This window comes from Herpailurus yagouaroundi, unplaced genomic scaffold (genome assembly GCF_014898765.1).
Source record: "Herpailurus yagouaroundi ecotype Mexico unplaced genomic scaffold, PumYag 511, whole genome shotgun sequence".
In the NCBI taxonomy this organism is placed as follows: domain Eukaryota; kingdom Metazoa; phylum Chordata; class Mammalia; order Carnivora; family Felidae; genus Herpailurus; species Herpailurus yagouaroundi.
Window position 1 is genome coordinate 38,997 of NW_024412728.1, and position 17,827 is coordinate 56,823.

The 17,827-nt window shown below is 46.4% G+C and overlaps 1 protein-coding gene across 4 annotated transcripts; it reads right to left on the reverse strand.

Moving 5' to 3' along the window:
• Positions 1–7,487: 7,487 nt before the first annotated feature.
• Positions 7,488–10,875, reverse strand: LOC121023084 (class I histocompatibility antigen, Gogo-B*0103 alpha chain-like). 4 transcript variants are annotated; one of them, XM_040464766.1, is made up of 9 exons: positions 10,730–10,875; positions 10,189–10,458; positions 9,753–10,028; positions 8,872–9,147; positions 8,655–8,754; positions 8,466–8,476; positions 8,172–8,216; positions 7,995–8,042; positions 7,488–7,865 (listed from the first exon to the last, which is right to left on the reverse strand). In XM_040464766.1, the coding sequence occupies exons 1-9, from the start codon at positions 10,800–10,802 to the stop codon at positions 7,861–7,863; spliced, it is 1,104 nt and encodes a 367-aa protein (XP_040320700.1). In that variant the 5' UTR covers positions 10,803–10,875; the 3' UTR covers positions 7,488–7,860. The 4 variants fall into 4 exon arrangements, with proteins under 4 accessions (XP_040320700.1, XP_040320698.1, XP_040320699.1 ...); XM_040464764.1 differs by lacking the exons at positions 8,466–8,476; positions 8,655–8,754 and having other exon boundaries at positions 8,187–8,219; XM_040464765.1 differs by lacking the exons at positions 8,466–8,476; positions 8,655–8,754 and having other exon boundaries at positions 8,183–8,219.
• Between the last annotated feature and the right edge of the window lie 6,952 nt (positions 10,876–17,827).

Sequence of the window (17,827 nt, forward strand, 5' to 3'; positions counted from 1 at the left end):
GGGAGGAGCTCCTGAGAGAGGAGAGCTTGGTGAGGGCCCAGCATGTGGGCAAGGGGTGTGAACAGGCATGGGGCCATAGGGGAGGGGTGCAGAGGGACCAAGGAGACTGGGATTCCTGCGCACAGGGAGAGTGGAGGCCACAAGGGAGTGACGGTGGGATGAAGGAGAGGGGACAGGGCATTGCGGGTGTTGGCGCAGGGTGGAGGAGGGCCAAGGGCAGGTGCCTGCACTGGAGCGGAGGGAGGAGGAGGGGCGCCAAGACAGGGGACAAGTCTGGACAAGGCTCTGAGCACCATGCCACAGCGCTTCCCTTGGTGATGGCAGGAGGACAGTGGGAGGGAGAGTCTGGGCAAAAGACTCCTCAGAAAATTAGCATACACTGGAAGTCTTAGCTTCAGCAATCAGACAACAAAATGAAACAAAAGGCATCCAAATTGGCAAGGAAGTACTCAAACTTTCACTCTTCTCAGAAGACATAGTACTGTGTGTAGGAAACTCAAAAGATTCCACCAAAAAATTGCTAGAACTAACACATGAATTCAGCAAAATAGCAGACTGTCAAGTCAATGTACAGAAATCTGCTGCATTTGTAAACATGAATAACAAGGTAGAAAAAAAAGAAACAAAGAACCAATCCTATTTGGGGTTGCACAAAAAAACAATAAGATACCTAGGAATAAACCTAACTAAAGAGGAAAAAGTTCTGGACTCTGATAACTATAGAACACTTATGAAAGAAATTGAAGAAGACACAAAGCAATGGAAAAGCATTCCATGCTCATGGATTAGAACAAACATTGTTAAAATGTCTATCCTATCCAAAGCAATCTATACATTTAATGCAATCCCTATCAAAATACCACCAGCATTTTTCACAGAGCTAGGACAAATAATCCTAAAATTTGTATGGAACAACAAAAGACCCAGCCGAATAGCCAAAGCAACTCTGAAAAACAAAAAAATAGGAGGCATCACGATTCCAGATTTCAAGCTACATTACAAAGCAGTAGTCATCAAGACAGATTTCTGCGAGCATGTGGAGAAAGGGGAACCCTCTTGCAGTGTTGGTGGGAATGTAAACTGGTGTAGCCACTCTGGAGAATAGTGTGGAGATTCCTGAGAAAACTAATAATAGAAACATTCTATGATCCAGCAATTGCAGTACCAGGCATTTACGCAAAGGGTACAAAATACGTATTTGTACATAAAACACCCAATGTTTATAGCAGCATTATCAACAATAGCTAAATGATAGAGAGAGCCCAAATGTCCATCTACTGATGAATAGATAAAAAAAGAGGTGGTATACACGCACACGCACATGCACACACACGCACACACACACACACACACACACACACACACACACATATAATGGAATATATATGATTTATCCACAAGAAATCTCCACGTGCATTTGAAAAGAATGTGTATTCTGTTGATGGCTGGAATGTTCAATAAATGTCAGAATGTACTATTGGTTTATAGTACAGCTCAAGTCTTCTTTATGTTTATTGATCTCTGCATAGATGTTCTATCCATTATGGAAAGTGATATATTGCAGTTTCTGACTATTACAGTTGTATTATCTGTTTCTCAACTTCTGTCTGTTTTGTTTTCATGTATTTGGTGCTGAGGTGACTATATATTCAGAATTGTTTCATCCTTCTGATAGTTTGACTCTTTTATCACTATAAAATGTTGCTGTCTCTCTTTACTAGCAATTTTCCTTTATGTCATATACATAATATTTATTCTAACTTATATATTTATAGCATATGCTGGTCATGTTATATTTTATGTCCTATGAATGCAATATTGAAATTTTATGACCTTCTTTTTACTACCTATTCTCTCTAAAGTTACTCAATCACAGTCTATTCCCATTTGTACTTTACATTTCATGCTACGAGTTTCTCTTTTTCTTTGGGCAATTCTTTGTGTAAATTTTTTGACACACAGGTTAAATGTAGATTTGTCTAGAGAAATCTGTTTCTTTCTTATAAATTTGAGTCAATATCAATCCAGAACAATAATAAACTAAACTAATGACTAGAAGGTATTTTGGCCCCAAATAAACGCAAATTTGGACTACAAATCACAGAAGCGTTAGTCTGTGATTGGAAATTCTTTGAAGTAGCTGTTTGCTCACTTTGTGCTAGCTCCAAGCAAACCTCCTTAGAATAATATCTTAGAGTCGATGTGATTTGTGTCACCCTTTTCTGAAGATATGAATCTATGAGTCTTAGGTTCCCATATTTTCAGGGAGGGATGTTTCTCATGGAATAGAATAAGCTCTGGGCATTATTTCCTGTCTATTAAGTTCATGAGCCTGAGAAGGCAAGCTAAGATTTTCTAGATTTGAAATACACCTTAAGTATCAGAGCAACCATCAGCCCATTATTATATTTTGGCCTAAATGATTATTATTCTCTTGATTTTTTTTTTTGGGTGATATATATACACATCACCCAAATATATATAAAATATATACATATGTATACATAATAACACACACACACATATGTAATCATTGTTAGCTGTTTTTATAGGAAGAGTCAGCTTTAAAACTTAGTCTACTGTGTTATTGGAAGAGGATCCCCATTCACAATTTTTTCATTTCTGCGATTTATCCAGCACCACACAAGGTGGTAGAATACAAGTCTACCTAAACCAATGGTGATCTGTGTCTTCTGTGAGCCAGCGCTGGTCTGTGAATGTGCATCAGCCCACAAACAGATAGAGACAGAAATGAAAGTGAGACCTTATCTTGTCTCAGACTGGCAATCAAGACAAAAATAAGCCTGTATATCGTCATTGGATCTGCTAAAAACAGTTTGATTACTAGCTGTTCATGGACCAGACGTGGAGGAGCACAATGTCTAACCTGGAATGATTTTGCAGACTTTTGTGAGAGTCACATAAAACCTGGTAAATTTTGGATACTCTGCTCAGAAATACGGGCATGTACAAAGAAATATGAAGTGTCAGTGTATGTATAAGGATCATCTGAAGTGTTACAGATCTGGGTAACTTAATCCTAGGAGGAGACAAAGGCTGGAGAAGACATTTTGAACAATCACTTCATCACCCGACAGTGCTACTCCACTTACTTGTGAGGACAACTGGAGTAGAGAAAAGCTGGATCCCATAACAACTATCAAGGGGAAAAGTTGAAAGACGCTGTATTTAGTCACTCCTTCCTCCAATCTGACCTGAGTGCCTACAATGTATCATATCAAGTTGTAGTCTCAAATCACTGCTCCAAATGTTGTAATTTGTCATTCTTTTTCATGCCCAGTTTCCATGCCCAGAACTAGTACCCTCTTCCCACATAAAAGATTTCCACGTTTAGGGGTGCCTGGGTGGCTCAGTCGGTTAGGCGTCCGACTTCAGCTCAGGTCATGATCTCAGGGTCCGTGAGTTCGAGCCCCGCGTCAGGCTCTGTACTGACAGCTCAGAGCCTGGAGCCTGTTTCAGATTCTGTGTCTCCCTCTCTCTCTGACGCTCCTCCATTCATGCTCTGTCTCTCTCTGTCTCAAAAATAAATAAACGTTAAAAAAAAGTATTTAAAAGATTTCCACATTTAAAAATCTTGACGGAGGGCAGAGACCATGGAGAGGAGAACCCACTTTGCCAAACAGCCTTGCATTGGACGTGGCATGAAACTTCACAGTCACGTGACCACCTGCCAGACTCTCTCTCAGGACATGGGACAGATAGGCTGGGACCGCACTACATGGCATTTGGCACAGGTGTTTGAGTGACAGTGGTGTCATGCAGTTAGTTGCAAGGGGCAGCAGCAACAGCAGTCCTAGCCTCCGGATCCAGTGTGCTATGTCAGGGGACTGTGTTGTGACGGTGACATCTATACCCAGGAGCAGGGCCCTGGTTACACGTAAGCCTCCCCCTTGGGTCCATTGTGGATTCTGTTCCCATCTGTGTAGACTCAAGCCTGGTTTGTGACATTCCTTGAAATAGAGCAAGGCCCCACATTCTCTCTCATCCAAGTCTCTGTAACTGTACATATGTATCCCAAAGAGTCAGAAGTCAATGTGGGGAATAGCTTCAGAGAGCATGATTTTCAGACGGTTTTTTCCACCTTTACTGAGATATAACTGACAAACACCATTGTGTCAGTTTAAGGCTACAGTCTCTTGATTTGATACATTTCTATGCTGCAAAATGCTTACAACCAGAGCATTACCCTAGACTGCAACTTGTCACATAGTTACCATTTCCTTTTGTGTGGTACAAACATTTAAGATCTACACTCTTGTTATCTCAGAGATTTTATGTTGAGCTGATAACCACTTCCTCAATCTGCCACCTGGCTCTGTCCCCTGGGAGAGAAAATATGTATCTCCCAGCAGGTCTTGCATTTTTCTTCCTAGAAAAAACAACAACATTTCAATGTGGATGTAAGACCCCTTCCCACAATGAGGGCTCTCATCAGTGACTTCACTGCAACTCTATCTGGTGGAACCCCAGGATTGCTCATGGGTTCATTACAAAACACTCAGGCCTCTCTCCACATACCCTGTTAGAGTGTTGGGCGTGGACCCAGGAATCACTACTTAATAAGCCCCACAGGAGAGGCTGAGGCACAGCCACGTGGGAATCCTTCATTATGTGCTTGCTGCTCAGTGTGTGATCTGAAGACCAGAAGGAGCACCAACCTTGTTATAAACCCAGAATCTCACACTCTACTCCAGATTGTCTAGCTCTTCGTAAATCCAGGAAATTTCTGTGCACACTGAAAGCTGGGTCTCCCCAGAGTGTGTGCCTTCTAGGTGCAGAACCATAACTGTGCAGTGTGCTCTGGGTGTGCTCTGATCAGCTTGCTTCATGCTGACGACTCCAGGGTTTGGTCCTGATCCTCTCTCTTCTATGGCCATCATCCCTTGGTGACCTCATCTATACTGAAGGCTCTAAACATCATTTATATGGTGTCACCTCCACATCTATTTCTCCAACCTAGATATTTCTCCCACCCTGCACTCTATATCCAGCTGGAACTTCGCTTGCATTTCTCATAATCTCAGATTCGACATTCCTATATTGGGTGCTTGTGATGCAACTTCCCCTAATGTCCTACTTCCAAAATCTTCCCTGTTTGATTGGAAGACACTGCTCCTTTCTTCTTGCAGTCTGAAGTATTGGATGCTGTCCTTGATTCCTCCTTCTCACAACCCAGAAGTAATACATTAGGACATGCTGCAAAGTTCATCTTTAAATGTATCCAGAACACACACACACACACACACACACACACACACACACACACACACCAAGAGTACAGTCACTTCCTGTTATTTTCTCTCCTCAAACCCCTAAATAAATCCAACATTCTCCCCTCCTGGAAACTGCACTGGCTTCCTACACTTTCCCTACTGGTCTCCTGCCCTTCACCTCTCGATTCTGCACAGCAGCAACAGATGCTGCTAAGACAAGTAGTACTACGTGGACCATCTTATCTAAACCATCCGATGACTCCACATGTCACTCAGAGAAAACCCAAAAGCCTTCTAATCCTAAGGCCTAGATATCTGACCGCATTTACATGCTCTCTGCTCCAGCCACAGTGGCCTCTCACCCTTCCTTGAACAAGGACATGCTCCTGCCTTAGTGTGTGTGCCTGGAGTTTCCCCTGCCTGGAAAGAACTCCCTGAGACATGCTCTTCAACAATTCCTTGTGTCCTGCACATCTCTCAGAGATCACCTTCCCAGTGAGGCTCACACTTACAACCATAGAAAAGTAGCCACCTTCCCTGTCCCCGCACAAGTAACTCTCTGGATCACCTTCTTCAAAGCACCTACCAAATTCCAATTTATTTTTGTATTTTTTATTTTTTTAATGTTTATTTATATTTGAGACAAGGGAGACAGAGCACAAGTGGGGGAGGGGCAGAGAGAGAGGGAGGCACAGAATCTGAAATAGGCTCCAGGCTCTGAGCTGTCAGCACAAAGCCCCATGTGGGGCTCGAACCCATGAACCATGAGATCATGACCTGATCTGAAGTCAGAGGCTTAACAGACTGAGCCACCCAGGTGCCCCAACCAATTTCCAATGTAAACACTTTCCTTATTTACCACATTTATACAATATACACTTGACTCTGAATTACACTGGTTTGAACTGGGCACATCCACCGATCTGTGGACTTTTTTACAATAAGTGCTGTCAATGCAGTTTCTCTTATGGTTTCTTACTATTTTCTCCAGCTTAATTTATTATAAGAATACATGTTACATATCCATGTAACATACAAACCATGTGTTAAATGACTGTTCCTGTTTTCAGTAAGGCTTCTTATCAACACTATGTTATTAGTGGTAATATTTAAGTTTCAGGGGAGTCAAAAGTTACATTTGGATTTCTGACTCCTCAAAGGGGTCATTGCCCTCAGTCCCCACTTTGTTCCAGGGTCAAGTGGAGTCTGTCACTCACCCCTAGGACATATTCTCCACAAGACCAGCACGTTTGCCTCTTCTTACTAACTGAGGTGTCCTAGATGAAAAAACAGCGGGTCCTGCACGTGGCACACGACATTATCAGTGGAAAGAGTGGTCAGCAGAGAGGACCTCTGTCTTCTGGATGAGCCTCAGGCACAGCCAGTTCGTGGCAGCTCCTGCACAAAGTGCTCCCACCTCACCATCAGTGTCGTCTCTACTTTCCCCCAGGGCTGCCCCTCCCTCTCTCTGCTCAGCTCCCCCCTCCCACACAGTTACAGTCCTATCTTCAGAATCACTGTACATAGGTTTATGGGGTCCTTTCTCCAACCAAATAGAAATCTACATTAGACCCTGCTTTATACATCCATGAACTTGGATGTGAACCAGCACCAGCATCACTGGAACTAAGGGCAGGAAGAGAGGGCAGAAAGGCAAGGAAGGTAGAAACTAACGGAAGTTGAAAAAGGATAAGAAACTCTCAGATTCCTCTCTGTCTACCTCAGGATGTAAAGAATAATCCAGAACACAACTCTACAGGGAGGAGATGGATGAATCTGAAAATCCATCTCTCCAAACCCCAGAGACTCCTGTGTGCAGGGCCCACCTAGGCCCGTGGGAACGACAGTCCAAAGAACTCTTGGTGCTACAGCCACCGGGGTCATCCGGGGAGAATGAGACAGGAACTCGGACACAAGAGCAGAACAGGTCTGATGCTCCACAGAAACCACCCAAAAGAGGGGGCTGAGGTCACGACCCAGGAGGGAGCCTAGGCTGACCCAGACACAGGAAGCTCTTGCTACACAAGCTCCTGGTGACAGGTGACATCCAAGCCCCTATGATCTCAGGTCCTGGTGAGACAAGGTTCCACAGAAGGGACGAGGACAAGGAGCAGAGACATGACCCAGCTGAGCAGGGAGCACGTCACACTAATTATGCACTGAGCACCGACTGGACCCAGGCCCCGTCCACGCTCGGCTCCTCCAGCCCTCTCCTGTCCCCACCTACAACAGACACAGTACAGGAACAGCGGGTTCTGGAAGGTTCTCAGGGCTTTCATTTATTTTCTCTTCCAACCATACAAATCCTCTCTTTTATTACCTCATCATGCCCACATACCCAGAATTACAAAACACAAATTCCTATCAGGATTCTCATTTTCAGTAGGGAAGTAAGGCGTCAGTACTCAGCCCAACATGAAGGAAAGACAGGAATGGAGATGGAACACGAATCAGTATGGGAGGGATCATGGTGGGCATGGGGGCCAGTCTCCTGAGTCCTCACGATATGCTAATAGGAATACAGACACATTCTGACACCATCTGCAGGAAGTCAGGGGATATCGACGTCACTAAGTGGGGGTGTGAACAGATCCTGCATCGCTCAGTGCCCCACAGGCAGCGGGTCTCACACTGTGAAAAAAAATCATCATGAACACATTTAGGTCAGTCACATAAGTGCCACACACTCAACACCCCCCCTCATGCTCGAAGTGACCCTAGTGCCACCACTCCTCCCCACTTCACCCTGCATAGTCTTACATTTAGGAGCCATTAGAGATGAATCAGAGCCCTGAGTGTTGTCATCGCCTGGGGCAGAACAAACAAGATGAGTTTAGAGCCACAAGAGCTGAGACTAAAGGAGCAGCTATGGGCAGGGGGGCGGGGGTGAGCTCCCCATGGGGTCCTGTCTACACTATTCCAGGTTTCAGGGATCACCTCCTCCATACTTATGTGCAGCATGAAAGTAGGTTGGTCCTTTTCCTCCTGTGGAAGAAAATAGCATGTTAGAGACCTGGGACAGGTGGGCCATGGGATCCTAGAGCAACCTGCTAGTCCTGGTCCACAATGAAGTTTCCAGAGTTCTGATTGAACACATAGGACAGAATTGGGACACATGAAGAAAGAGGTGTGGGATCACAGGACCACTTCACTTGCTGGAGGTCTGGCCTCAGCAGGGACCTTCCTCTGTCCTGTCACTGCTGGGAATCAGGTCCCCATCACCAGAATCACCAAGTGAAAATCTGTCCTTCATGTTCCAAGTTCTCTGCTACAGAGTGAATGTTAGTAGCGGCTCCAGAGTGGGCAGGTCCATGTGTGTGGATGGAACTTCCCAGGAACCAGGCAGGACAATGTGCTACCTAGGAAACCCCCAGCGGGACAAGAGAACTCACATCCCCCCACTCTGTTCCTACTGAGCACTTCTTCCTCCAGATCACAGCTCCAACCACCACAATGACCACAAGGATAGCCACACCAGCAATGATGCCCAGGATGGGGATGGAGGGCTGAGAGGATGGCTCTGGAAAGTGAAGGAAGGTGAGGGGCAGAGACATCCAGCTTCAGTCATGACTCTGTGAAATTCTCCAGAAGGGCCCTGCGTTCCCTGACACGGGGCTCTACCCCAAACCCTCCTTACCCCATCTCAGGGTGATGGGCTGGGGCAGCCCCTCGTGCTGCACATGGCACGTGTATCTCTGCTCCTCTCCAGAAGGCACCACCACAGCCGCCCACTTCTGGAAGGTCCCATCTCCCGCAGGTCTCGTCTCCACAAGCTCTGCGTCCTGGGTGTGGTCCTGCCCATCACGCTGCCAGGTCAGGGTGATCTCCGCAGGGTAGAAGCCCAGGGCCCAGCACCTCAAGGTCACCTCATGGTCAGAGATGGGGTGGCGGGTCACGCGTGTGTTGGGAGATTCTGAGGAAGAAGAAACAGAGAATCCACACTGTGGTTTAACTTTATGGGTCACTGAAACTGCATCCACGTGACCATCCTGAGGTGGATGGGACAACTGGTCTGGATGGAAGAAGCACAAAACCCAGACAGCAGTCTAGCCTTTGGGATCTCCTGATCCTTGTTAAGTTCTGGAATCAGGGAGAGAAGCCCAGGTAGGAAGCTGCTGGTCTAAGGGGGAACACACTGTGGTCCTGAGTGTGGTGGAGGGTGAATGACTCAGAATACCCGGACTCAGATCTCCAAACATGTTTTCAGGGAGAACAAGGCCTTGAGAGGGTAGGTCAGGGTTCACAAGGTGGCTGCCAGGGTCAGAGGGAACTGCTGATGGGTTATTTCTGGGATGATCTCAACAGGCATCCCAGGGAGAGACTGGATTCCTGTCTCTCTTTTAGAGAAAAGCACCCTCAAGGTGAGTCAGTCTCTAGTAGGCATATGAACTCCGAGGCGGATCTCCCTCTTCCCACCCGTGGGAGGGGCGCTATCGTGACACTGAGTCCATTTTCCCTTCCTCGTGGGCAACCAGCCCCATTGGAGGGGAGATCAAGGAGGCTCCGCGGTCCCAGTACCTGCGCGCAGCAGCGTCTCCTTCCCGTTTTCCAGGTACTTGAGGAGCCACTCCACGCACGTGCCCTCCAGGTAGTTCTTCCAGTCCTTCGCTGCACCGGCCACCTCCCACTTGCGGCGGGTGATGTGCGCCGCGGTGTCCGCCGCGGTCCAGGAGCGCAGGTCCTCGTTCAGGGCGATGTAATCCACGCCATTGTAGGCCCACTGAGTGTACCCGCGGAGGAGGAGTCCGTCAGGCCCCAAGTCACAGCCATATGTCCACTGGATGTTGTGCGACCCTGTCCCCGCCCCGCCCCCAGAGCAGCAGTGATTAAGATGAAACCGAAAGTAAACCCGCCTAAAAGCTCCCTCGGGCTCTTCCAGGGGTCTTGGGACGGGCGACCACGGCCCGTCCTTGGGGATGGGGATCGTGACCTGGACCCGGCCCGTGTCTCTCACCGGACTCGCTCTGGTTGTAGTAGCGGAGCATCGTGTTCAGGTTCACTCGGGAATTCCGTGCGTTGTTCTTCTCGTTCCGCGTCTCCTGGTCCCAATACTCCGGCCCCTCCAGCTCCACCCACGGGGCCCGCGGCTCCATCCTCGGATTCGGGGCGTCGCTGTCGAACCGCACGAACTGCGTGTCGTCCACGTAGCCCACGGAGATGAAGCGGGGCTCCCCGCGACCGGGCCGGGACACCGCGGTGTAGAAATACCTCAGGGAGTGGGAGCCTGCGGGCGCGGAGGGGCTGAGACCCCGCCCGACCCTCCTCCCCGCGAGGGGACCGGGTCCCAGGGGGGAGTCGGCCGGGAGGGCAGGGGGAGGAGGACCAGAGTAGGGGAGAGCAGGACGGAGTCCGGGAGGGACGGGGGAGGGGAGGTCCGGGTGGAGGTCTGGGTCCGGGCGGTGGACAGTCGCCTTCCCCGGGGGTTCCGCTTCCCCGCCGGGCGGTTTCTTCGCTCCTGCCCCCCAGAGTCCCTTTCTTCCCGACCCCGCCCTCACCCGCCCAGGTCTGGGTCACGGCCAGGGCCCCCAACAGCAGCAGGAGCAGAGTTGGAGGCATCACGACCCGCATCCTCGGGGTCTGGGGAGAAATGTCAGCCTCAGGAAGCGGGTGCTGATACTTGATACCCCGGAACCGCGGTGCCGCTGATTGGCTTCTTCGGAAACCAGACACTAATAGTGTGAACCGAGGCCGCGTCATCAGTATCCAGGCAGAAGGACCTGACACAGGTTGTGACAGGGAGAAGTGAAACCAGGGCAGATGGGGACTCCCCAACACTGGGCTTCCCCGCCCCCGACGCCGCCCTGGGGCCAGAGTCCCTGAGAGGCGGGCCTGGGGACCTGGGACTTGGCCTGGACGCCTCACCTACTGCACAGAACGCTCTTTGTCCCGCTGTGTCCCTGAGCCGTGGACCAGGAGCTGCGTGAGTCACTGATTCTCCAGCATTTTGTTCTCAGGACATCTCTACAGTCTTAGAAATTAGTGAGGGTCCCAGGGATAATTGTGTGTCTGTGGATTCTATCGATCCATATTTACCATAGTAGGAATAAAACCGGTTCAAGTATTTATTAATTCATTTACAATCATATGAAAACAGAAATATTGTTTGTATGGAAAGTGACAATGTTCCAAATAAAAGGGGCAGTGAGAAGGGTGGTTTTCTTTCATTGCAAGTCTCTTTCTTCTGTCTCGTTAGAAGACCACTGGATGTTCAGATTTGCTTCTGCATCTCTTGTGTTGTTTTGTTCGAAGTATATGAAAAAATTTATGTCCTTGACCAAATATAGGAGAATAGTATGTGTCATAACCTTTTCAGATAATTATGGGAATTCATGTTTGATACTATATTAAAACTACACAATGTGTACTTTCTCTGAGGTCTTTGCAAACTGGAACCTGAAACAGTATCATTGACTGTGTCTTTCTGTTACATTAAATCCATAGGCCCATCTGCACATGGAACGGATCTTGTATTAATGCATGATTGTTTTTAAGTAACGTGTTGTGTGTTGTTTCACTAAGTAATGTAGGTGTTCCAGCATTGATTAGAGTGGAATTGAATTATCAAAATCATTTGATTTGGGGCACCTGGGTGGCTCAGTTGGTTAAGCATCTGGCTTCGGCTCAGGTCAAGATCTCATGGTCCGTGAGTTCAAGCCTCGTGTGGGGCTCTGTGCTAACAGCTCGGAGTCTGGAGCCTGCTTAAGATTCTGTGTTTCCCTGTCTCTCTGCCCTACCCCTGCTTGCACTCTGTCTCTCTTTCTGTCAAGAATGAATAAACGTGCCATCTGTCACCAGAAAGTGATGTTACAGTATCACTGATGATATTCCCTGTGCTGTGCCTTTTATTCCTAAGACCTGTTCCTTCCATACCTGGAGCCTGTGTCTCCCACTCCCCTCACCCACTGTGCCCACCCTCCCAACCTCCTTCCCTCTGGCAGTCATCAGTGAGTTCTCTGTATTTATAGGTCTGATTCTGCTGTTTGCTTGTCTGTTTATTCATTTGCTTTGTTTTGTAAGTTCCATATATGAGTGAGATCACGTGGTACTTGTCTTTGTCAGTCTGATTTCGTTCACTTAGCGGACACACTGCCCTGTTTGTCCATCCATGTTGTCACAAGTGGCAAGATCTCATCCTTTTTGTGGCTGCATAATATTCTAGTGTGTGTGTATATACCACACATCTTTCTTACCCATTTGTCTGGGGGGTGGGGGGATTGGGAGGGACACAGGTTGTATCCCTGTGGCTTTTGAAACAACCTAACTCACTGAACATCATCTGGGATGAGGGCGCCCCCTGGTGTCTGGGCCCCTGTCCAGGTGCTGGACCTGAAGGAGACATTAAGGAGGGCCTGGCTGAGGAGGAGAAAGGCAGCTGGGTCTTCTCTCCTTAGTCTTGTGGCGCCCGTGGGGTGGAAGGTAAGGGGACATCCCCCACTGCTCTGCTCTCGGGTGGATTCTCACTGAGAAGCCTGAGTGGGGTCTGGACTGTAAGTCAGGTAGATATGTCTGAGCAGAAGCCTGGGCATCAGTGGTGAGAGGAAAAAGTTTCTGAGCATCCCTGGACTCCACAGGGGTCAGGCTCAGGGGTGAGGCAGGATTGCAGGAGAGGAGAGCTCAGGAGCCCGTGCCATTGCTGAGGTGTCTGTGTCCCTGTGCACCTTGTCCTCCAGTCCCGTGATGGTGATACAGGGAAAACCGAAAAGTAGAAACACTTCCTGGGACTTCTATTTCTAAACGTTTCAAAACTCAGTGAAACAAAAATCATTTCTGATGTGGAAATAGCAACTCAATGTCTATACAATGCTCCATAGTGTGGACATGCATACTCGCAGTTTGTGTGTGGACCCTGCATCAGTCTCTGGGCCGACAGCACTGAATCTGCTAGGGATTCTCTCTCTCTCCCTCCCTTTCCCTCTCTCTTTGCCCCTCCCCTGCTTGTGTACTCTCTCTCTGTCTCTCAAAAAAATAAATAAACCTTAAAAATAAAAGAATTGGTGTTTTCACTTTTGGGGGGTGAACACCCAAGAGTGCAATTATTGGATTATATGACGAGTCACTATGTTGTAAATCTGAAAGGAATGGAACAGTGTGTGTAAGCTACACGCAAATAATAAGAAAAAAAGAGAATTAGAAATATTAGAGAACCCTTTGGAAAGGAAGACACGAAATGTCACACACCTATATTGGTAATAAATAAACACAAAGAAAATGAGAGTGTGGAATATGTAGAGAGACAGGTCCTAGAGGTGTGGTGATGAGAGGATTGCAAAGCAGGGGCTAAGACTCTCCAGGAGCCAAAACCTCGGTCCCCTGGCTCAAGCCTCTTTGATTTTTGCAAATTGTTGACAACAGCAAGTACATACAACACAGTATTTGGCCTCTTGACAGGTCATGTACCTGCAGTGTTTTCCATACTGGGTCATGAAGGAACCAGAAGGAACATTCTTATCCCCAAGGTGGCTCCCGGATGATGTCCTTCTGGAGAGAACCAGCACTCCCAGTGGCTTTCTGTCCTGGGAATGAAACTTCTTTCAGTTTCTTGCTGCTTTGTCCCTTTCCTTCAGGACGTTCTTATGGTGCCTCTGGCTGGTTGTTCTCCAGCATCTCCCCCTTTCTGTCTGTATACGATGGACTGTAGGAGGACATTGCATAACCTGAACTGTCGGTCGGTACGTTGACAGGCTCGTTATCTCTGGCACAGACTGTACATGCAAAGATAAATACATTGCATGTTAAGGCAAACAGAATAGCAGTAGAGAAGCTAAATATCTTAACATGCTCTATCGGGTTTAATTTTCCTCATCCCTCTGATATACTTTCTAAGATCTTAGATCTGGATAACATGCCCAGATTGGTTTTGAAAGTCTCATAGATCTCTGCTTGCAGATGTTGAATGTCCATAGACACATTAGATTGTCAGAGCAAGTGTCTCTAACATCATTCCAAGGAAATTTAGTGTTACTAAACGATAATGGGGTTACACATATTGATGTAGTGTTCCAATCACATTTTAATGATATTTGTCTTTGTAGCTCAGTAATTGATCTCCCAGCAGCATCACACAGTCTGTTGTAGGCCTGCAATCTCACTGGACAGTCGACTGTCAATATCCCGCTGTGTCTTCCAAAATTGGAGTATTTCTCATGCCATTGTTGCACAAATTGTAGTGTCTGCACAGATTGGGGCAACAAGACAGCCGCAGTAGCTGCGGCTGCAACACAGCAATAATGCCTATGAGAGCTGCAACAAGCATTCCAGCAAACTGTTCGGATCCATGAAGAGCTCGCCATAGAGCGTGGTCCATCAGATACATTTCTGAACAATGTTGCAGTGGTCGAGACACGCAAAGCGGCACCCACAGGCCAGGACGTGCTCTAAGTAAATATAAGCTTTCCGGTGACAGAGTATAGAGTATAGAATTGTTAAGACAACATTTATATGTATAATGAGCAGTTAACACAGATTATAAGGGCCTCAGAATTATTCCAAACTCTCTGTCCTTTTAATAGTATGCATGGCAAACGGACACAAGCCCGTATGTACTAGGTACTATTGATCGTGAAAGATAAAGTAGAAATGTTGCTGGAGCTGTTTTTATACTATGTGCCCTTGCAGGTATGGAAAGGGTGGGGGTCAGCAGTTAATTTCCATAGATGCTTTTGTAAGGGTCCTGGTTGTAAATGAGGACTGGACGCAGAAAATCCCCCACTGTGCCAAACAATTGAGCCATTACCAGTGTTGAGGATAGTATGATTATGAACACCCCATTGTAGATTTTGTAATGAATTTTTAATGCAAGCTGAGACCATAGGGCTCCAATCAATGATGCTTCCATAGGAAGTATTTAAAAGAACTCACCCTATCTCCCCTCTAAATGCCTCCTAAGTCACCCATCTGTCCCATTCTGACAATGTACAAGTAGCACAAGACGGAAGCATTGGAGGAGTGTCATTAATTGTAAGATTGGAGCCAATCAGAGAATGGGCGGATAGTATGAACACATGTTTGTGTTGGGTCCCATTTTTAATAATAGATAGCCATGCTGGAAGCTTACTTTTGACGCAGTGTTTCCCATAATGAAAACATAGGAGGACCTTCAATCCCTATAGTATAATCATCCATAACAGTACCTTCTTCATTTGGCCTATGTGGTCTTCTGTTGTCAAATGCCCCAGGTGTCCATTCAGTGTCATTTGTATATACCAGCATGGGGGAGTCATACCAATTGAGTCATATCCTGACTGAGAGGTAGATGAGGGATATAAGTCCAGGAAGTGTAGTTACCAGTGCTTACTGTAGTAGTATAACCGTGACCATCGCAGGGAAGAGGTGAGCAGGAGTTTGTGGGCTGCAAGTCTGCATCAATATTTTTTCAACATCATGTGTCAACCTCTTAACTTATCCCCAAGTGGGAGGTTGAGCGACCTCATGTACCTCGGAAGAGGGTGTGGTGCATTGGGCACAATTATCAGTTTCTGGATGGACATTCTGCGAAACTCTTTGACTAGTGGAGTCATGTTGAATTGATGTCACTTGGATGGCTCATGCCTGGATATCAAGTCGTGACTGGGTAACCACTGGTAGCCTTGATCCATAGAGACATAAGCCTACCATTTGCCCCACACAACAACCTCTCCCTTTTCCCAGTGTCCCTTCTCATCTTTCCAACATACCAGCTGATAAACAGGGGTGGCTTTTTGCCTGTGCCAGTGTACCTCAGCAGCAGGACATGTATGGGGTCCTTGTGTGTCCAAGAAGTTTAAAGTATATAAGGCACAGTGTAATTGGTCCCATGGTGTAGGTCTAAGTCCTTCTTCTTTTACCCCTTTTGGTTTAATTAACATAATTTTAAGTACCTGATGAGTGCATTCTATGATCCCTTGACCTTGAGGGTTATAGGGAATGCCAGTAAGAGGAGTAATTTGTTGGGCTGCAAAGAAGCAGACTACCTTATGAGATACATATGCAGGGCCATTATCAGTTTTAATGCATTGTGGGATACCTAGAATTGCAAAGGTTTCAAGAAAATGAGCAATAATGTGCATAGCCTTTTCTCTGGTACATTCCGTGGCCCAGATCTATCTGGAGAAGGTATCCACAGTAACACGCACATAAGGGAGTTTACCAAAAGCTGCGATATGGGTAACATCAGATGGCCAACGTTCACTTGCCTGTAGTCCACGAGGATTCACTCCAGAGGTGTATGGAGCCACAGTGAGGAGCTCGCAAGAAAGATGGGCACTAACAATATCTTTTGACTGAGCATGTGTTATAGCGTGTCTATGGGCAAGTCCTCGGGCATTACTATGGTGAAGCATATGCTCCTGTTGTGTCATCGTAAGGAGCCTTGTAATAAGTCATCAGCAATGGAATTTCCTGAGGCTAACGGGCCAGGAACGTTAGAATGACTGTGAATATGAATTATATATAAAGGTGTTGCTTTTGCCATATTAATTCTTATAAATGCAAAAACAGATGATGTAATTCATTTCATGGAACAATATGTGCGGTTTCAATATTTCGGACTGTGGGCCACACATATTGTGAATCTGTCACAACATTGAGGGAGGCAGGTACAAGATGCAACAATTCTATAACGGCTGCTAATTCAGCCTTTTGGGTAGATGTATAGGGTGTCTGCCAGGCCTTAGAGATAGGACCGTGTATAGAAGCTCTACCATGACCATTTCCATCTGTAAAATATGTGTCAGCATTTGCTAAAGGCTGGTCTCGAATTCTCTGGACAAATCTATGATGTAGCCTTGAGAAATGACAAAATTTGGTCCCTTGGATAGTGATTGTCTAATTTCCCTACGTAATCGGACAAGGCTATTTGTGTTTGTATATTAGTTTGGTAAGCCATATCAATTTGTTGATATGATAAAGGAATAATTATAGAGGAGGGATCACCACCATTAAGCACACGTAGTTGGGATTGGCCTCTCCAAATTATATTCCTAATTTTATTCAGATATATGGTAAGAAGTTTAGTGTCCTTTTTTGGTAAAAACAGCCATTCAGTGATTCCCCCATCCTGCCGTAAGACCGCAGTGGAGAATGTGGAGTAGGAAAAATCAATAATTGAAGAGGAACATTAAGTCGAATACAAGTGAGCTGACAATTCTCAATATGATTTTTAATCCATTGTAGGTCAGCCGCTGCCTCTTTTGTGAGGACTCTATAGCTGTTAAGGTTGGGATCACGGGCTAATGTTCCGAAAAGATGAGATAAGCTAGAAGTTGGGATTCCCAAAGCAGGTCGCAACCAATTTATATCTTCAAGTAACTTCTGGAAATCATTTAAAGTTTTTAAATTATCTTGGCATCTTTATACTTTTGGGGGAAAGATGGTTGCTTTGTGAATTTTTGCACCAAGATAAAGGAAGGGATCTTGGGGTTGCACCTTATCCTCTGCTATTATTAGGCCGTATTTCGGTAACAATAATCTAGCAGCTTGATAAAGATCTTCTACCTGTGTAGGCATTTCTGCTGCAAAAAGAATATCATCCATGTAATGGATAATCAACACCTGTGGAAACTGAATGCCTGATTGTGAAAGCTGCGGATTAGCAAAATGCTGACACATAGAACGGC

Bases quoted from the DNA above. Each gene is read 5' to 3' on its own strand.
- LOC121023084 (XM_040464766.1), bottom strand. From the start codon at position 10,802: ATGCGGGTCGTGATGCCTCCAACTCTGCTCCTGCTGCTGTTGGGGGCC. The intron at 10,459-10,729 runs GTGAGGGCGGGG...CCGCGCCCGCAG, and splicing joins CGTGACCCAGACCTGGGCGG to GCTCCCACTCCCTGAGGTAT. The intron at 8,755-8,871 runs GTAAGGAGGGTT...TTCACTTTCCAG, and splicing joins GCCCATCACCCTGAGATGGG to AGCCATCCTCTCAGCCCTCC.